Here is a 14,954-nt window from a genome sequence, read left to right on the forward strand (position 1 = left end):
TCATTGCAGTAACAACCATCATTTATCCAGTGCTTCCTAGGTGCTAGTACCTTTCATATCATTTTTGTCCCCAAATGTTTATTGATGTCATCTCCTGAGGCTGCTCGTGCTGCTTCCTGGACAGGGTTGGGGTTCTAGAGAAAGGTGGGAAGGGGGATGGCAGTGCCTGCGCCGGGCAAGCTGTGCAATTCTCATTTCACTGATGGGGAAACTGAAGATCAGAAAAGCAACAGGCCCTGCCCCAGGGTTGCCCAGGAGTAAAGAGTAGAACCAGGATGCGAACTCAAGCCTGTGGGAGGCAGTGCAGTGAGCTGATTAAATGCCTGGGCTCTGCCAGCTGTTTGACCTTGGCCGTGTCATTTCACCTCTCTGGCCTCACTTTCCTCACCTGGAAAATGGGTATAATAAGAGAAACCGTAGAGGAGGAAAGAGGACTCAACGAAGTAAGGCATGTAAAGTGCTGAGCACAGTGCCTGGGATCTAGGAAGGACTCAATACGTTTAGTAACCAGTTGATTTAGTAAGTTATCATTATATTCTTATTATTGGTGGGAATGGTATTCTTTTCACTGTGCCAGGCTGCCTGTCACAGCTTAGTGCCCTTTCCCATAGGTGAGTTTTGTTTCCTGCCAAGTGCTGGTGGAGTTTCCAGCAGGTGATTGAAGCAGATACCCTGCTGTTGGTAGGCCTGTTATTACAGTCCTGGGGTGAAGACTCCGTTTTATTCCCATGTGAAGGATTTATGGGGAAGTGACTGGCAGGCAGTAGGGCTTGTTTTCATCCTTAGTATTCAAAGGCGGGGACCACAGCCGTCTGTGTGCTCCTGGGTTCCTGTCTGCTCTCTCCCCCCAGAATCTTCATGTCCCGGAGCTGGAGAGACCAGGTTGGGGTGGGAATGGGGGAGGGACTGACCCACGCCACCAAGTGAATTGGACTGGAGCCTTGGTGTGAGGCCCCCAGGCCAGGCCTGGCTTGTTCCATGCCCCAGCAGCACAGCCTGCAGGAAGGGTCCATCCGGGTTTGAGGCGAGCGCTGCCGCTCTGTCCTCAGCCAGCCTCACTGACGTCCCCCAGGTGTGAAGCTCGCCTTCCCTCATCCCACCAGCGTTGTAAGGCACACACCTTGTCTTAAAGGAGCTCCAGAAGTTGGCCTCCTCTGCTGCTAGCCCTCCCCAGTAGTCTTCCTAAAATCCGAATCTGAGCCTTTTCTCTCTTGCTTGAAGCCCAGGCTTGTTGACCTCGCTCACTGCCCCACACAGGCTAGTGCCTTCCCTGCCACTCTCCCACCAAACAGAACCCTGCAGTGATCCCAGGGGGCCTTTCCCTGTCATTTTTCTGAGCTTTTGCACACGTTCTTGCCCTCCCCTTGCCCTGGTTGACCCCCTCGGCCTTCAGGACTTGGAGGTCATATTTCTGGGATGCTCTGCCTGTAGTCGGGCTCCCAGGAATGGACTCTGAGACCAAGATTTCCCTGAAAGAGGAATGTGCCTGTGGTAGACAGAATAATGATGCCCCAAAGACGTCTACCTCCTAATCTCTGGAGCCTGTGAACAGGTCACCTTACATGCAAAGGGACTTTCCAGGTGTGATTAAGATGAGGACCTTGAGATACAGACATTATCCTGGATTATGTGGATGGACCCAATGTGATCACAAGTGTCCTTAGAAGAAGGCAGGAGTGTCAGAGTCAGAAAAAGGTGGTGTGATGCCAGGAGCAGAGAGAGAGAGAGATCGGAAGATGCTACACTGCTGGCTTTGAAGATGAAGGATGGGGCCATGAGCCCAAGAATGCAGGTGGCCTCTAGAAGCTAGAAAAGGCAAGAAAATGGGTTCTCCCCAAGAACCTCCAGAAGGAATGCAGTCCTGTTGACCCACTGTAGACTTTTGACCTCCAGAGCTTTGAGAGAATAAATCTGTGTTGTTTTAAGCCCCTAAATCCATGGTCATTTATTACAGCAGCAATGCAATGCCCTGGGAACTCCACCAGAAAAGGCATGAGGAATACAGGACCGGGCGGAGGGAGGAGTAGGCTGTGATACCATCTCTGCAGAGGCCTTGGCTGGTCCCAAGGGAGCTCTGGAGCTGGGGGTGACTTGCAAGGTTGTCCTGAATTGAGGCAGGGGTCAGGCTTTCGCTCGTCTGCATCAAGTAGTCATTGGATGGGAGCTGCTCCAGGGAGGCTGTGACCATAGGTGAGGCAGGTCCTGGCAGGCACTCAGTTGTGAGCCATCAACAGCCAATACTCCAGCTCAGGGGTTCCTCTGAGGACAGGGACCCAGTTAGATTCTCCCCTGAATCTGTGCCCAGTGCGGAGTTGGGGTTTGGTTTGCACTGGATGGAATACCAGCACCGGCTCACATGCGCACAGCCTGTCCCTGGTCTAAGAAGCAGCCCATGTTCATTCTCTCGCATGAAGAAGGCCTCCTCATTCTTTCCAGATCATACCTGCCCAAGCTCAGCGCCATGGCTTGCCCAAGAGGGACATTTTGAAGATGATAACAATAGCTGACGCTGTGTGAGTGCTTCTGCAGTCATGATTCTAAGTGCTCCAAGTAGGTACACCCGTTCATCACTCACAACAACCCAATAAAGTTGCTGTGATTGTTCTCCCCATTTTATAGATGAGCAAACTGAGGCACAGAGAGGTGAAGTAACTTGCTCAGTGTTACACACCTAGCGAGTGTCATTGCCAGCATTAAACTTCCACAGTCTGGCTTCAGAGTCTACACAGGCAGCCACCACACTGTCACCTCCCAAACACACAGACCTGGATGTGATGAGGGACCAGGGTGAACCAGGGTGCACCTAGATCACCTCAAACCTATCCCAGCCCTGGAGCTGCAATGGGGGAGGGAGGGGGCTAGGAAGTTGTTCCCGAGTCCGACTTCAAGTGTCCCCAGAGCCTGCTGTTCGCAGAACTCTGACATTTCTGGGTGACTGCTCACAAGTCCCCCTGAGCCTTCTGTGGGCCTCACGGATGCTCTCCTTATAATGTGGCCATGGTGTCTGATGAAGAGGTGGGGGGCTGGCTCTAGACTAAAGGGGCTGGGGCCACTCCACTGGGCGGCACGGCCTGGCACTCTCCCACAGGGATGGGCCTCCCTGACATGCTGCGGAGTCTACAGTCTTAGAACCAAACCATGTAGAGTCGTTCTGTGTGTAGGGCTCTCTCCCGACAGTGGCCTGCCAGCCAGTAGGTGTCAGCTGCGGCTGTGTGGCCTTGTCTGGTTTTGTCCTGTGCAAAGTAGCACCAACAGTGGCTAGCATCTATTGAGCGTTTACTGGGGGCCAGAGACTAGCCTACATTTGTCTCTCAATTTGATCCTTTCCCGAGTAACCTTATAAGGCAGACACTATTTTCATCCTCATTTTCTAGGTGAGGAGGCTGAGGCACAGAGAAGTGAAGTAACTTGCCCAAGGTCACACAGCCGGGCCCCCACTGGTCAGTTTGGACTTGAGTCAGTCCTCTTCAGCACCACCCCGCTGACCTCTGGCCGCGGGGGGGTCGAAGAAGGAAGATAATAAGTGTAAAAAGCTTCTCCTGGTGGCTGGTGCAGAGCCCCTGATAACTCTTAGATGAATGACTTTTCAAAGTAGAAAGCTAGTTGGATGGCTTCCCTGACACCATGACATTTGCCCTCCCCTGATGCCCGCCGGGACCTCCACCCCTTCCTCTCCTGCAGGTGGTCACACTGTGCTCTCTTTAGGCCCCTCACATGTCACTGGGTCTTAACTTGTTGCGGGATGTTTTCTGTCCTTTTGGGGTAGGTTGCAGCTGTTCTGGCCACTTCTTTTTGTAAGTTCCCCTTTCAGATGCAAGGCACACCTAACCTGCATGTTCCTGCATAGATTCTGAGGCTTCCTGAATCTGCCCCAGCCTCTGCTGCCCAGTCACCCACCTCCCCGGCCCCCATCCCACCCCCGGCGCTCCCTGCCCTGGCCACAGTGCCTCACTTCTCCGGTCCTGTGCAACGTGTGCTCCCCTCCTGCTGTCCCATGACCCTGAATGCCCGTCTTGCCCTTGCCCTACCCTTGCCTGGCTGGCTCCTGCCCACCCTCCAATCTCATCAGAGACGTCACTTTCTCCAGGAAGCCCCTCCCCACCCATCCCCCCACCTCCAGGCGGGACCATTTTTCCTCCTCTGCACCCACACAGTCCACAAGTCACCCCATCTGGCTCTGATCACACGGTACCATGAAGGTTTGTTTACTGGTCTCTCTGCCCCTCAGGACTCTGAGCCCTTGGGAGCAGGCCTGTGTCTGGGTCATCTCCACATCCCCTGGCCTGGCACTGGGTCTGCCCTTAGTGGGCGCTCCCTGTGTCTGTGGAATGAAGGGCTGCTGAAGCGACACTGCCGTGGCCTCTCAGGATGGATGGCAGAGCAGGAGACCCCTGGGGAGGCGGGAGACCCCTGGGGTGGCAGGTGGTGGGGCCCTGCACCTGGACTTAGCCTTGATCCGAAGGTGGGAGGGTAGGAGGTGAGGGAGCTGGGTGGAGGGTCCGCAGCCTGACGGGTACTCCCTGACTGAAGGGCGTGTAGTCAAGGGCAGCCAGTGGAGGCCTAGAGAGTCTGTGGCCGCCACGCTGTGAGGAACACGTGAAAACCTGGAGTGTCTAGAGTGTTAGCACCCGAGGGGTCCCTGGAGGTCTTCTCCTCAGCGCCTTCCTTTTACCGCACTTGTACCTGTGACCCACGGAGGGGAGAGGGGCTTCCCCAAGTCACCCAGCAAACCAGGGGCAGAGCTGGGGAAGAAACCGGAATGTTCCAGGAGATCTTGCAGGCCCGAATAGGTGTGCCCGTCAGAGTATGGGAGGGGGTGTCTTTAGCCTGCCGCCCCCCCAAGGTTCCTGGTGCCCTCCAGGCCCTCGAATACTCTCTTCCCTCCCTCCTGCAGGTGAACCTGGTGCTGGGGGATGGCCGGTCCCTGGGCCTCACCATCCGTGGGGGAGCCGAGTACGGCCTGGGCATTTACATCACTGGCGTGGACCCGGGCTCTGAAGCGGAAAGCAGCGGGCTCAAGGTGAGAGACCCCTGACTCCCAGGGAGGGGATGGGGCGCCAGGCTGAACGTGCTGGGGCGAGGGAGGGAAAGACCTGTGTGTGGAGCCCTGTGCAGCTGATTTCAACGGGACGTCCGGCAGAGCAGTCGGCACCCCACGCGAAGGACCTGTCCCGGCGGAGAGCCCTCCCCTGGCTGCACGGCTCTAGTTCAGAGCTCAGAGCGGGCAGCAGGAGCCGCCACCACTCCCGAGCCCCGAGTTCTCCTAGCCGTCCGCAGAGCAGGGCAGCCCCCCACGAGCTGCTGGGCAGCAGGCCCAGCTGCTGTTTTGGAAACACTGCTGATGGCCTGTGATGGCCCCGACTTCAGGGTTGATTGCGGTACTCGGAGAGGGAAGAGGAGAGGAAGCTGCAGGCTGGGGTGGGTTTGCACCGGGCAGCCTCGGGGCTGGCGTTTGATCCAGAGCAACCAGCAATTAGCTGTCCTTTTAAAGAGGGCTATCTGCGCGCCCAGCAGCTGTAATTGACATTACACATATCATCTCATTGAACCTTATCCCGTGGGGTAGTATGTTATTACCCGAATTTCCCGGTTGGGGAAACTGAGGCATGTAGAGGTTAAACAGACTTGTCCAAGGTCATGCAGCTGATCGGTTGCAGAGCAGGGTTTGAGCCCAATTGTCTTAATTCCAAAGCCCACGGTCTTAACTGCTACACTGTATCCCCTTCTGGGGAGGGCCAGGAACTGGCTCAGAGCTTTGGGGGGGGAGGTGGCAGTGAGTGAGGCAGAGACTGTCCACAAGGGCACTGGACTCAGGACACCTAGTCACCTAAATAAATGGCAGCATGCTTTGGGGCTAAATCCTGGTGGCAGGGATGCCACAGCAGCAGTGACCCTGGGCACAGGTGGCGTTTGAGACACATCTTGTGGGACGAGAGAGGCTGTTGGGTAAATGGGCTGGGCTGTGGAGGTGTCTGGTTGAAGGAGCCATGTGGTTTGACCGTGTGTGACTGGATGGGCAACGAGCCACATGTGAGGCTGGGAACGAAGGCACGACATGAGGTCGTGCCTTCCTAACAAAGGGCCTTGAATGCCCCACTGACAGAGGGAAGCGGATTCTCTCTGCGGATGAGAAGAAGGGTCATGGCAGATCAGAGTGGTGGTCAGGAGACCTCTTCCCCCACCAAGCCACAAAGGATGAGGCTGGAGTGGCAGAGAGACAGGAATGAGACTGCAGCCTCATCCTCCATGCCGTGGCCCGGGGGGTTCTCTTAGGAAACACGGCGTAATGGGAAGAGCTCTGGCTCTGGAGTCCAGATCCCAGCTTTGCTGCTTTTCCTTTAGTAGCTGTGTGACCTTGGAGAATCCCTCTACCTCTCTGAGTTTCCCTTCCCTCTCCCAGATAATAACAATATATAGCATCTCTTTCTCAGAAAAAAATGAGGAACAAACTCACAGTGACCTTAAAAATAAAGGTTAAAATTATTCAGGGTGTGTGTTATGGACTGAATGTTTGTGTTCCTCCCAAATTCATACCTTGAAACCCTAACCCCCAAAGTGATGATCCTAGGAGGTGTGGCCTTTGGGAGGTGATTGGGTCATGAAGGTAGAGCCTCATGAATGGAATTAGTGCCCTTAGAAAAGGGACCCCAATGAGATCCCTGGCTGTCTTTCCGCCTTGGGAGGATACAATGAGAAGGAAGTTGGCAGTCTGCACCGCAGAAGAGGGTCCTCTCCAAAACCTGACTGCACTGGCTCCCTGATCTCGGACATTCAGCCTCCACAACTCCAAGAAATAAATGTCCGTTGTCTATAAGCTATCCAGTCCGTGGTGCTTTGTTTTACAGCCTAGACTGACTGAGACAGTCTGTTCTTTCCCAAGCACTTTATGTCATAAAATCACCTAAACCTCCCAACACTCCTGCGAAAGCAGTTCTTCCGTTAGCCCATTTTATAGGCGCAGTATCTGGGACTCAGAGAGCTGCACAGCTGTGAGAGGCAAAGCTTCTCCCATCCAGGAATCAGAATTCTGGTTCTAGAGCTATGCTGGTTACCAGGCCAGCCTGGGCGGGGGTGGGGAGAGGAGTAGATGCCCCACAAATGTTGGTAGGCTCTAGGTGATTCTGAAATGCCCTGGGTCTCCGGCTTGCTATGCTCTCAGCGAGTAAAGATGATTCCTTGTTGGGACTCCAAAAGGAGACAATCTCATGGGATTCTATATGCAGACTGTAGTTAATAACTTTGTTATTTTGTATTAATTTTAGATTTACTGAAAAGTTGCAAAGAAATTACCCATTTGTTCTTTATCTGGCTTCCTCTAATGTTAACATCTTATATAACCATGATGTATTTGTCAAGACTAAGAAACTAACATTGGTACAATACTGTTAAACAAACTACGGACTTTATTCAGAGTTCACCAGTTTTCCCACTAATGCCCCTTTTCTATTCTAGGATACAGTCCAGTTCAGCATAGCACATAGCACGTTGTGTTTAGCCTGTATGCATTTTTAATTCCATTTATTTTCCCCAAAATTTCAAAAAAGATTCAAGTCAGTTTCTAGACACACAGTAAAGATTGTTTTAAACGATTAAGTGAGGAAATTGGGAGGAAGAAAACTGGAGGCAGAGAGAAAGAGAGAAAGCTGAGGTGAGAGTCCTTCCGAGAACACGCGCCGCGTGGGGCTGCAAACCGCTACAGGCAGCACACAGGTTTGACTCCAAGCTTCCCGGCAGCCAACACAAAGAGGGAAGCAGGTCAGGGACGTTTGTAAGATGAAAACAGACCAGCTGTGCTGGAGGAGCCTGGTTATTCCTCTTCCTGAGGCCTGAGGGCAGTTTTCGTCTGGTCCTTCTTAGGGAGGATGTTGTGTGATGATGTAAGCAGTGTCTTCAGTGACAGCAAATGCATGAGCAGGTTCCATACTTTGTTGGTGGTGAAGACACTCTTACTGAATCCATGTTAAGAGAAAACGGGAGCGGGGAGCGGCAGCGTGCGAGAGAGATGACATGCTAAGTTCTGGCCGGAGAGCACTGAGCATCTCTCTCTCTCTCTCTCTCTCTCTCTTTCTCTCTTTCTCTCTTTCTCTCTTTCCCCCTCTGATTACTGACAGGTGGTAGCTTTGCTATCGCGTTAGCCACTTACTGAGCAGTTACTATGTTAGGACTGCGCTAAATGCTTCACATTGTCTTCCTAATTTTTGCAACAGTATATGAAAAAGGAATGTCCTTCTCCCTCTTTGACAGGTGGCAGAACAATAGTAAGCAGCTTGCCCAAGGTCGCCCAGCTAGGAAGCGCTAGATTTGGACTCACACCTGCTCAATCCAAGTCCATGCTCTTAACCACCATGCTCCACTGCCTCCCAGTGATAATGTGGGTGTTTCCATCTCCAGTTTTCTCTTGAAGAAACCAAGCCTCATGGAGATAAAGGCCAAATTCTTTCTCATGTCAGAACTGGGATTTGAACCCAGGCCTCACAGAGCCTAGGGTTGCCCTGTTTGGGGGGAATGGGAGGCCTAGGACCTGCCCTGACCAGCTGTGTGAAGGTGGACTTGTCCCCTGCTCTCTGGGCCTCAGTCTCCCAGCTCAGACAGTCAGCAGTTGAACGGTTGGGCAGGCGGATCTCTGAGGCTTTCTCCTAGATCTGCACATTTTCCAAGCCTGAGAGCACCAGTGGGTGCACAGGCACTGGAACGTGATCCGTTCTCCTTCACCTGCAGGTTCCCATACCCACTGAGAGATGCCAAAGTAGGTAACCTGCTGGCAGATCCCTCTTTTGTGTGGAAGGAAGGAAGGAAGTGGGCATTACATGCAGGCAGTGGGTCTCCCTGGCTGCCCCTCCTTTCATTCCTTGCATTTAACCAGCAGGTATATACTAAGGATTCCTGAGTGCCAGACACTGTACTTGCCCTGTGGCTTCTGAGCTGAGCCAGACAGACACAGTCCCTGACCTCCTGGAGCTTACTTTCTAGTGGGAAGACAAGGGCGGAATAAGTTCCACAACTGTTTGTTTAATTACAATTGTGATAAATACCAGGATGGCAAAGTACATGGAACTCTGTCTGGTGGTAGATATCCAGGAAGGCTTCCTGGAGAAAGAAACATTTCCGTTGGAATTTAAAAGGAGAAAATTAATTATGTGAAAGAGGAAAGGAGAATTTCAGGCAGAAAGGACAGAAAATGCTGAGTCCCTGAAGCGGAAAGAAGTGTTCCAGGATGCAAAGGAAGACCAGAGTTGGCCAAACGCAGAAAGCCAGGCAGGGAGAAGGTGCCAGGTGATGCTGAGGAGGCGAACAGCCAGATCACACAGGGTGTATAAGGCACCCAAGACTGCAGCCATGAAAAGATGATGCTTGAGATCTGCAGTTATTAATATGGAAGGATGTCCATGGTATGTTATTAGGTGGGAAGCGGACTGCCAAACCACGTATCTGTCCGGATCGCATGCATATTTTATACATATACAAAAACACGCCCAGAGAAACGTCTACACGTGGTTATCCCGAGGTGGGAAGATTATGGACGATTTTCATTTTATTCTTTACATCTTTATACAGTGTCTGAATGGAGCAAATACTAGTTTTATAGTCACGGAAACAGCAATAATAAAGCAGTTTCCATTTTGAAACAAGGCAGAGGAAAAATATTCCATAGAAGTTCCTCAGTTACGTTAGTTTGCTTCTCAGTTGCAGGCAGTCAGAGGCTTTGTTTGCTCGTAAAATGCCCGCCTTCAGTAAAGTCCCTTCCGTCTTCAGTCCCCACCGCAGTAAAGCATTTTATGTTCCCTGCCACTGTTTTACTTTCTGCTCCAAGGTCCCTCGCATATGCTAACACCTGCCTGCACTCACTCAGGCGTCAGGGGCTGATTGATTCTCTTTGTCGCCAACGCACTTTCCACGGAATTAGGCATATTGAAACGGAATAAAGGGGCTTGGCCGTGTGGGCGGTAGAGCCAAGAACAGGCTTTATTTGGACGTAGGGCTCCTCGCCACCGTGCAGAGCTTTCCTGGGGCAAGAGTTCCCCTTGTGCCTGGCTTCCAGCCGCTCCCTTAGCTCCTGAGGGGCCCTGTGAGTCCAGCCAACACTGCTGGGAGGAGAAGCTCCTCGGAGGAGGTCAGGCACTTCCCAGTATTCACCCGGGGGGGTCGGCGGTGGGGGGGCCTGGGGGGCGGCCGCATGGAACTTGGAACTGTCCCACCCTCCCGGCAGGGGCTGACTGCCCCTTCGGCATTGAGCTCTAGGCCTCTCTTACTCGTTTGCACCTGCCCCCAGCAAACCCTACCAGAGAAGGGACCATAAAACTCTGTCCCTTTAAGGACAGCCCGAATTGACAGGCATTTAAAACTAAGACAATGGTAGTGGTTGCTGTTCATTAACCAGTTATTGTGAATTGGGCGCTGTGCTAAACGCTTTAGGTACACTCTTATTTAACCCTCCAATCACCCTACGGTGGGCATTAATGATGCCATTTAATAGATGAGCAGCTGAGGCTCAGAGAGGGGTAGTACCTTGCTCAGGATCACACAGGGATCCGGCCCTAGCCCTTCAAGCCCTCTGAAAGCCATGGGCTTTGCTCTGCCACCTCCCTGGTACCCTAAACCGTCTAACTATCAAAAGAATGCGGAGGAGAGAAACAACAGCCACTTAGTCTTCTTAGAAATCGCCAAGCTTCTGAAACCCAGAGTGGTTGTCCCTGACCCTGCCCAGCTCCTCGGCCTTCACCCTTGAGGCCATTCCAGGGTGGGAGGCCCATTTTGTTTTTGCCAGTGGGAGCCACGCTTCCATCCTGGCTGGGGTTCCCTGGGGCAGGATCTCTGTTCTCATGAATGCCCCGCCCTTGGGGTCACCTCTGTGCTACGTGTGGTCTTGGGGCCGGCCGTGGAGCATCTGCTTCACATTCGGTGTCTCAGTGGCTATGGGGATGAACTGCTACTCTGCAGATCTGTCGTGTGTGCTGTGTGTCAGCTAAATTGGAGAAGCCAACTGGGCTGGGCTGACCCCTCTGCAGACTGGCGTTTGCCAGGGTCCTCTCTAGACTAAGCCTGGGATGGCATCCTTTGCAGAACACTCACCCAGTAGCAGGTGATCTCCACGTGTCAGCTCTTACCCTCGCCACAGCTCCATGAGGTGGGAACTTGTAATCCCATCATAATTTGGGATTATTTATTAATGACTGTCTCTTTTCTGAGATCCCAGCAGCATGGGGCGGAGACTGGGTGTTCTTTACACACTGTTATCTCCCTGCCCAGACAGTGCCTGGGACACCGTGGGTGTCTTGAATGAAGGAGTCAGTGGCTGCAGCTGAGGCAGGCCCCAAGCCAGGTCTTTTTTTTTTTTTTTATCATCTTTATTGGAGTATAACTGCTTTACAATGGTGCGTTAGTTTCTGCTTTATAACAAAGGGAATCAGTTATACATATACATATGTCCCCATATCTCTTCCCTCTTGTGTCTCCCTCCCACCCTCCCTATCCCACCCCTCTAGGTGGGCACAGAGCACCGAGCCGCCCTCCCTGTGCTGTGCGGCTGCTTCCCACCAGCTATCTGTTTTACGTTGGGTAGTGTATAGTCTTTTTGACTGCAAAGCTCCAGTCTTGACCGCTGCTTCATTTGCATCCTGGCCTGAACACGGCACAGAGCTGGCAGCTTTGTTAAGGGATGAATCCTGATGAGAGGTGTTAGTGGTTTTTACAACTACCTGGGATGGGCCTGAGCAGTCAGACCCTTTCCCTTAGAGACTCCTGCCTTCATGTTGAAGAAGCTGAGTAGCAGCCATGGCCCGCAGTGAGGTTTGCTCATCCAAGGTGCCCACGGGCATTTGGTGCCACCTTCAGCTCTTCTGTGATGAAGGATAAGTGACAGGAATCCATCTATATGCATAGATCCCAGCCTCCAACCCTCCCATTTTACACATGGGGAGACTGAGGACCAGAAGGAGGGGAAGGACTGGCTGAGGATCATGGAGAGGTGGGTCCAGACGCCTCTGGACAGAGCCCTGCCATCATCTGGCAGTTCGACTTTGCCTGCTGACTCTGTCCTTATGTGTCCCTGAAATAGTTCTGCTGGGAGAGAATGAGCCAGGAATACTCTCCAAGGCTGCCATCTGTGTATTCTTGGTGGGAAGAGGGTGTGGCTACTACCTTGTTTAGTAAGGGTCCTTTAAAAGTATTATCTGTGATTATGGCTGATTTTACAGCAGTCCTCATGAAGGTGACAAAAATTACCTCTTAACATTTATATAATTCCTAACAGTAAAAAAAAAACAAAAACCTTAGATAATAAGGGCATGTTACAAGCAACTCTCTGCCTATGAATTCTCTTAGATGAATGAACCAATTTCTTGAAAGACACAAACCACTAATACTCAAGAAAGAAAAATAGATAACCTGAAAGTTCTATATGTGTGTCAAAGAAACTGAAGTTATAATTAAAAACCATCCAAAAAAGAAAACTCAAGGCCAGATGCTTCCACTAATGAACTCTTCCAAGTAGTTAAGGAAGAAAATTATGTAGCCTTTCCCTGAAATAAAAGATGAGGGAATGCTTCCCAACTCATTTTATGAAACCAGCATTATGTAATACCAAGAACAAACAAACACATTTCAGGAAAACTACACATCACTATTCTTCATGAGCATAGATGTGAAAATCCTCAACAAAATTTTAGAAAAACAAATCCAGCAATCTATAAAAAGGATAATATACTGTGACCAAGTGGGTTTTATCCAAGGAATGCAAGGCTGGTGTGAGATTTGAAAATCAATGTTACTGAGAAAACCATGTAATCAGAAAAAGCATTTAACAATATTCTATGTCCATTTATGATAAAAACTCTAATCAAATTAGGAATCCAAGAGAAATTCCATTACCCAATGAAGGGCATCTTCACAAACCTGTAGATAACATATTTAATGGTGAAAAACTGAAAGGTTTCCTCTAAGATTGAAATAAGGCAAAAATGTCGTCCCTCACCACTCCTGTTCTGTATCATACTAGAAGTTGTAGTCAGTGCAATAAGTCCATAGAAAGAAAGAAAAGACATACAGATCTGAAAAGAAGAAATAAAACTCTATTTACAGAGACTGATCATCTGCATAGAAAATTCCAAAGAATCTACAAAAAAAAACTCCTAGAACTAATAAATGAGTTTAGCAAGGTGGAGGGATAAAAAAGTCAATTGCATTTCTATATGCTAGCAATGCACAACTGGAATTCAATATTAATAAAAACAATACAGTTTAGAGTAAGTATAAATAACAAAATATGTGCAGTATTTGTATACTGAAAACTCCAAAAAAGACATAAATAAATGGAGATATACACTGTGTTCCTGGATAAGAAGACTGAATATTATTAATATGTCAGTTCTCCCTAATTCCATCTAGATTCAACACAATCCCAATTCCAATCCCAGCAGGATTTTTTGTAGATATTTACAAGCTGATTGTAAATTTCGTGATGCAAAGGCAAAGAAACTAGAGGAGCTAAAACAATTCTGAAACCAAAGAGCACTGTTAGAGGACTTAGTACCTGATTTCAAGACTTACTATAAAACTATAGTAAACAAGATGATGCGGTATTAGTGAAAGGATAGACACATAGATCAGTGGAACAGAGTAGAGAGTTCAGAAATAAACCCACAAAAGCATACGTAACTGACTGTTGGCAAAGTGCAAAGGCAATTCATTGGAGAAAGCGTAGTCCTTTCAACAGATGGTGCTGGAACAATTGGACATCTGCATGCCAACAAATGAACCTCAACCTCAACCTCACACCCTCTATGAAAATTAACTCAAAATAAATCGTAGACCTAAAAGTAAAATATAACACTGCACTACTTCTACAGGAATACACAGGAGAGGGACTTCCTTGGTGGTCCAGTGGGTAAGACTCCACACTCCCGATGCAGGGGGCCCAGGTTTGATCCCTGGTCGGGAAACTGGATCCAGCGTGCATGCCACAACTGGGAGTCCATGTGCCGCAACTAAGAAGTCCAAACGCTGCAGCTAAAGATCCTGCGTGCCACAACTAAAACCCGGTGCAACCAAAATAAATAAATTAAAAAAAAAATTTTTTTTTTCAAGGAATACATAGGAGAAAAATCTGTGTGATCTTGCATTAGGCAAAGAGTTTTTAGATGTGACACCAAAAGCATGGCCCATAAAAGAAAAAATTGACAACATGGACGTTATGAAAATTAAAAACTTCCCTCTGCGAAAGACACACTTTTAAGAGAACTGAAAAGACACACCACAGACTTGGAGAAGTCGATATTTTCTAATCCCATTTCCGACAAAGGACTTATACTGGAAATGTATAAAGAACTGTCAAAATGGGCAAAAGGCCTGGGAAATGGTTTTGTATGGAAAACTGGTTGCATGTAGTGATAGACACATGAGTCTGTGCGCTTGTCAAAACCCACAGAACTGTACACAGAGTAATTTTGTTATATATAAATTTTAAAAAATCAACCCGGTTGTCGCGGGGATAGATGGAGAGCAGACTGAGACAAATAAAGACAAAGGAATCTAACTATTACAGGTGATTCCCGTGACCGCACTGAAAGGGAATGGAGAAGGAAGAAGCTGACCTAAGCAATTTTGAAAAACGTTTCTACCAATACTTAAGGCAAAGACAACACGAACTGTACTCAGACACTGTACTCCAGTTGGCAGATTTCTTTTTCTCAAAGGGATATGGATTAGGAATTCTGAAACTACTTCATTTGTACAGGGTTCATTTGAAAAAATAAGTACATTTTAGATAGTGAGAGCCAGGTTTCTCACTCTCAGAGAAAGTTACAAGGAAGGAAAGGGAAAATAGAATAAACCCTGTGGTGCAGGACTCCTCAGAGGTATCAGTATGGACTCATTTACCAAAAAAACCCAAAATGTATACATTTACCCACAGATAAATAGATACAGAAATCAATATACATGTGTATATATGCGTGAGT

The 14,954-nt window shown here is 49.5% G+C and overlaps 1 protein-coding gene across 5 annotated transcripts in view; it reads left to right on the top strand.

The window, feature by feature from the left end:
* The window catches only part of WHRN (whirlin), an 87,763-nt gene that overhangs the window by 28,442 nt on the left and 44,367 nt on the right, over nucleotides 1-14,954 (top strand). For 4 of the 5 annotated variants that reach the window (XM_060153323.1, XM_060153324.1, XM_060153326.1 and 1 more), the window contains exon 3: nucleotides 4,895-5,020. The exons of the other annotated variant lie outside the window; for it this stretch is intronic. In XM_060153323.1, the coding sequence (XP_060009306.1) occupies nucleotides 4,895-5,020 (126 nt within the window). The remainder of the gene's footprint in view (nucleotides 1-4,894; nucleotides 5,021-14,954) is intronic. 5 annotated transcript variants of the gene reach the window in all.

Source organism: Lagenorhynchus albirostris, chromosome 7 (genome assembly GCF_949774975.1).
Source record: "Lagenorhynchus albirostris chromosome 7, mLagAlb1.1, whole genome shotgun sequence".
Taxonomy (NCBI): domain Eukaryota; kingdom Metazoa; phylum Chordata; class Mammalia; order Artiodactyla; family Delphinidae; genus Lagenorhynchus; species Lagenorhynchus albirostris.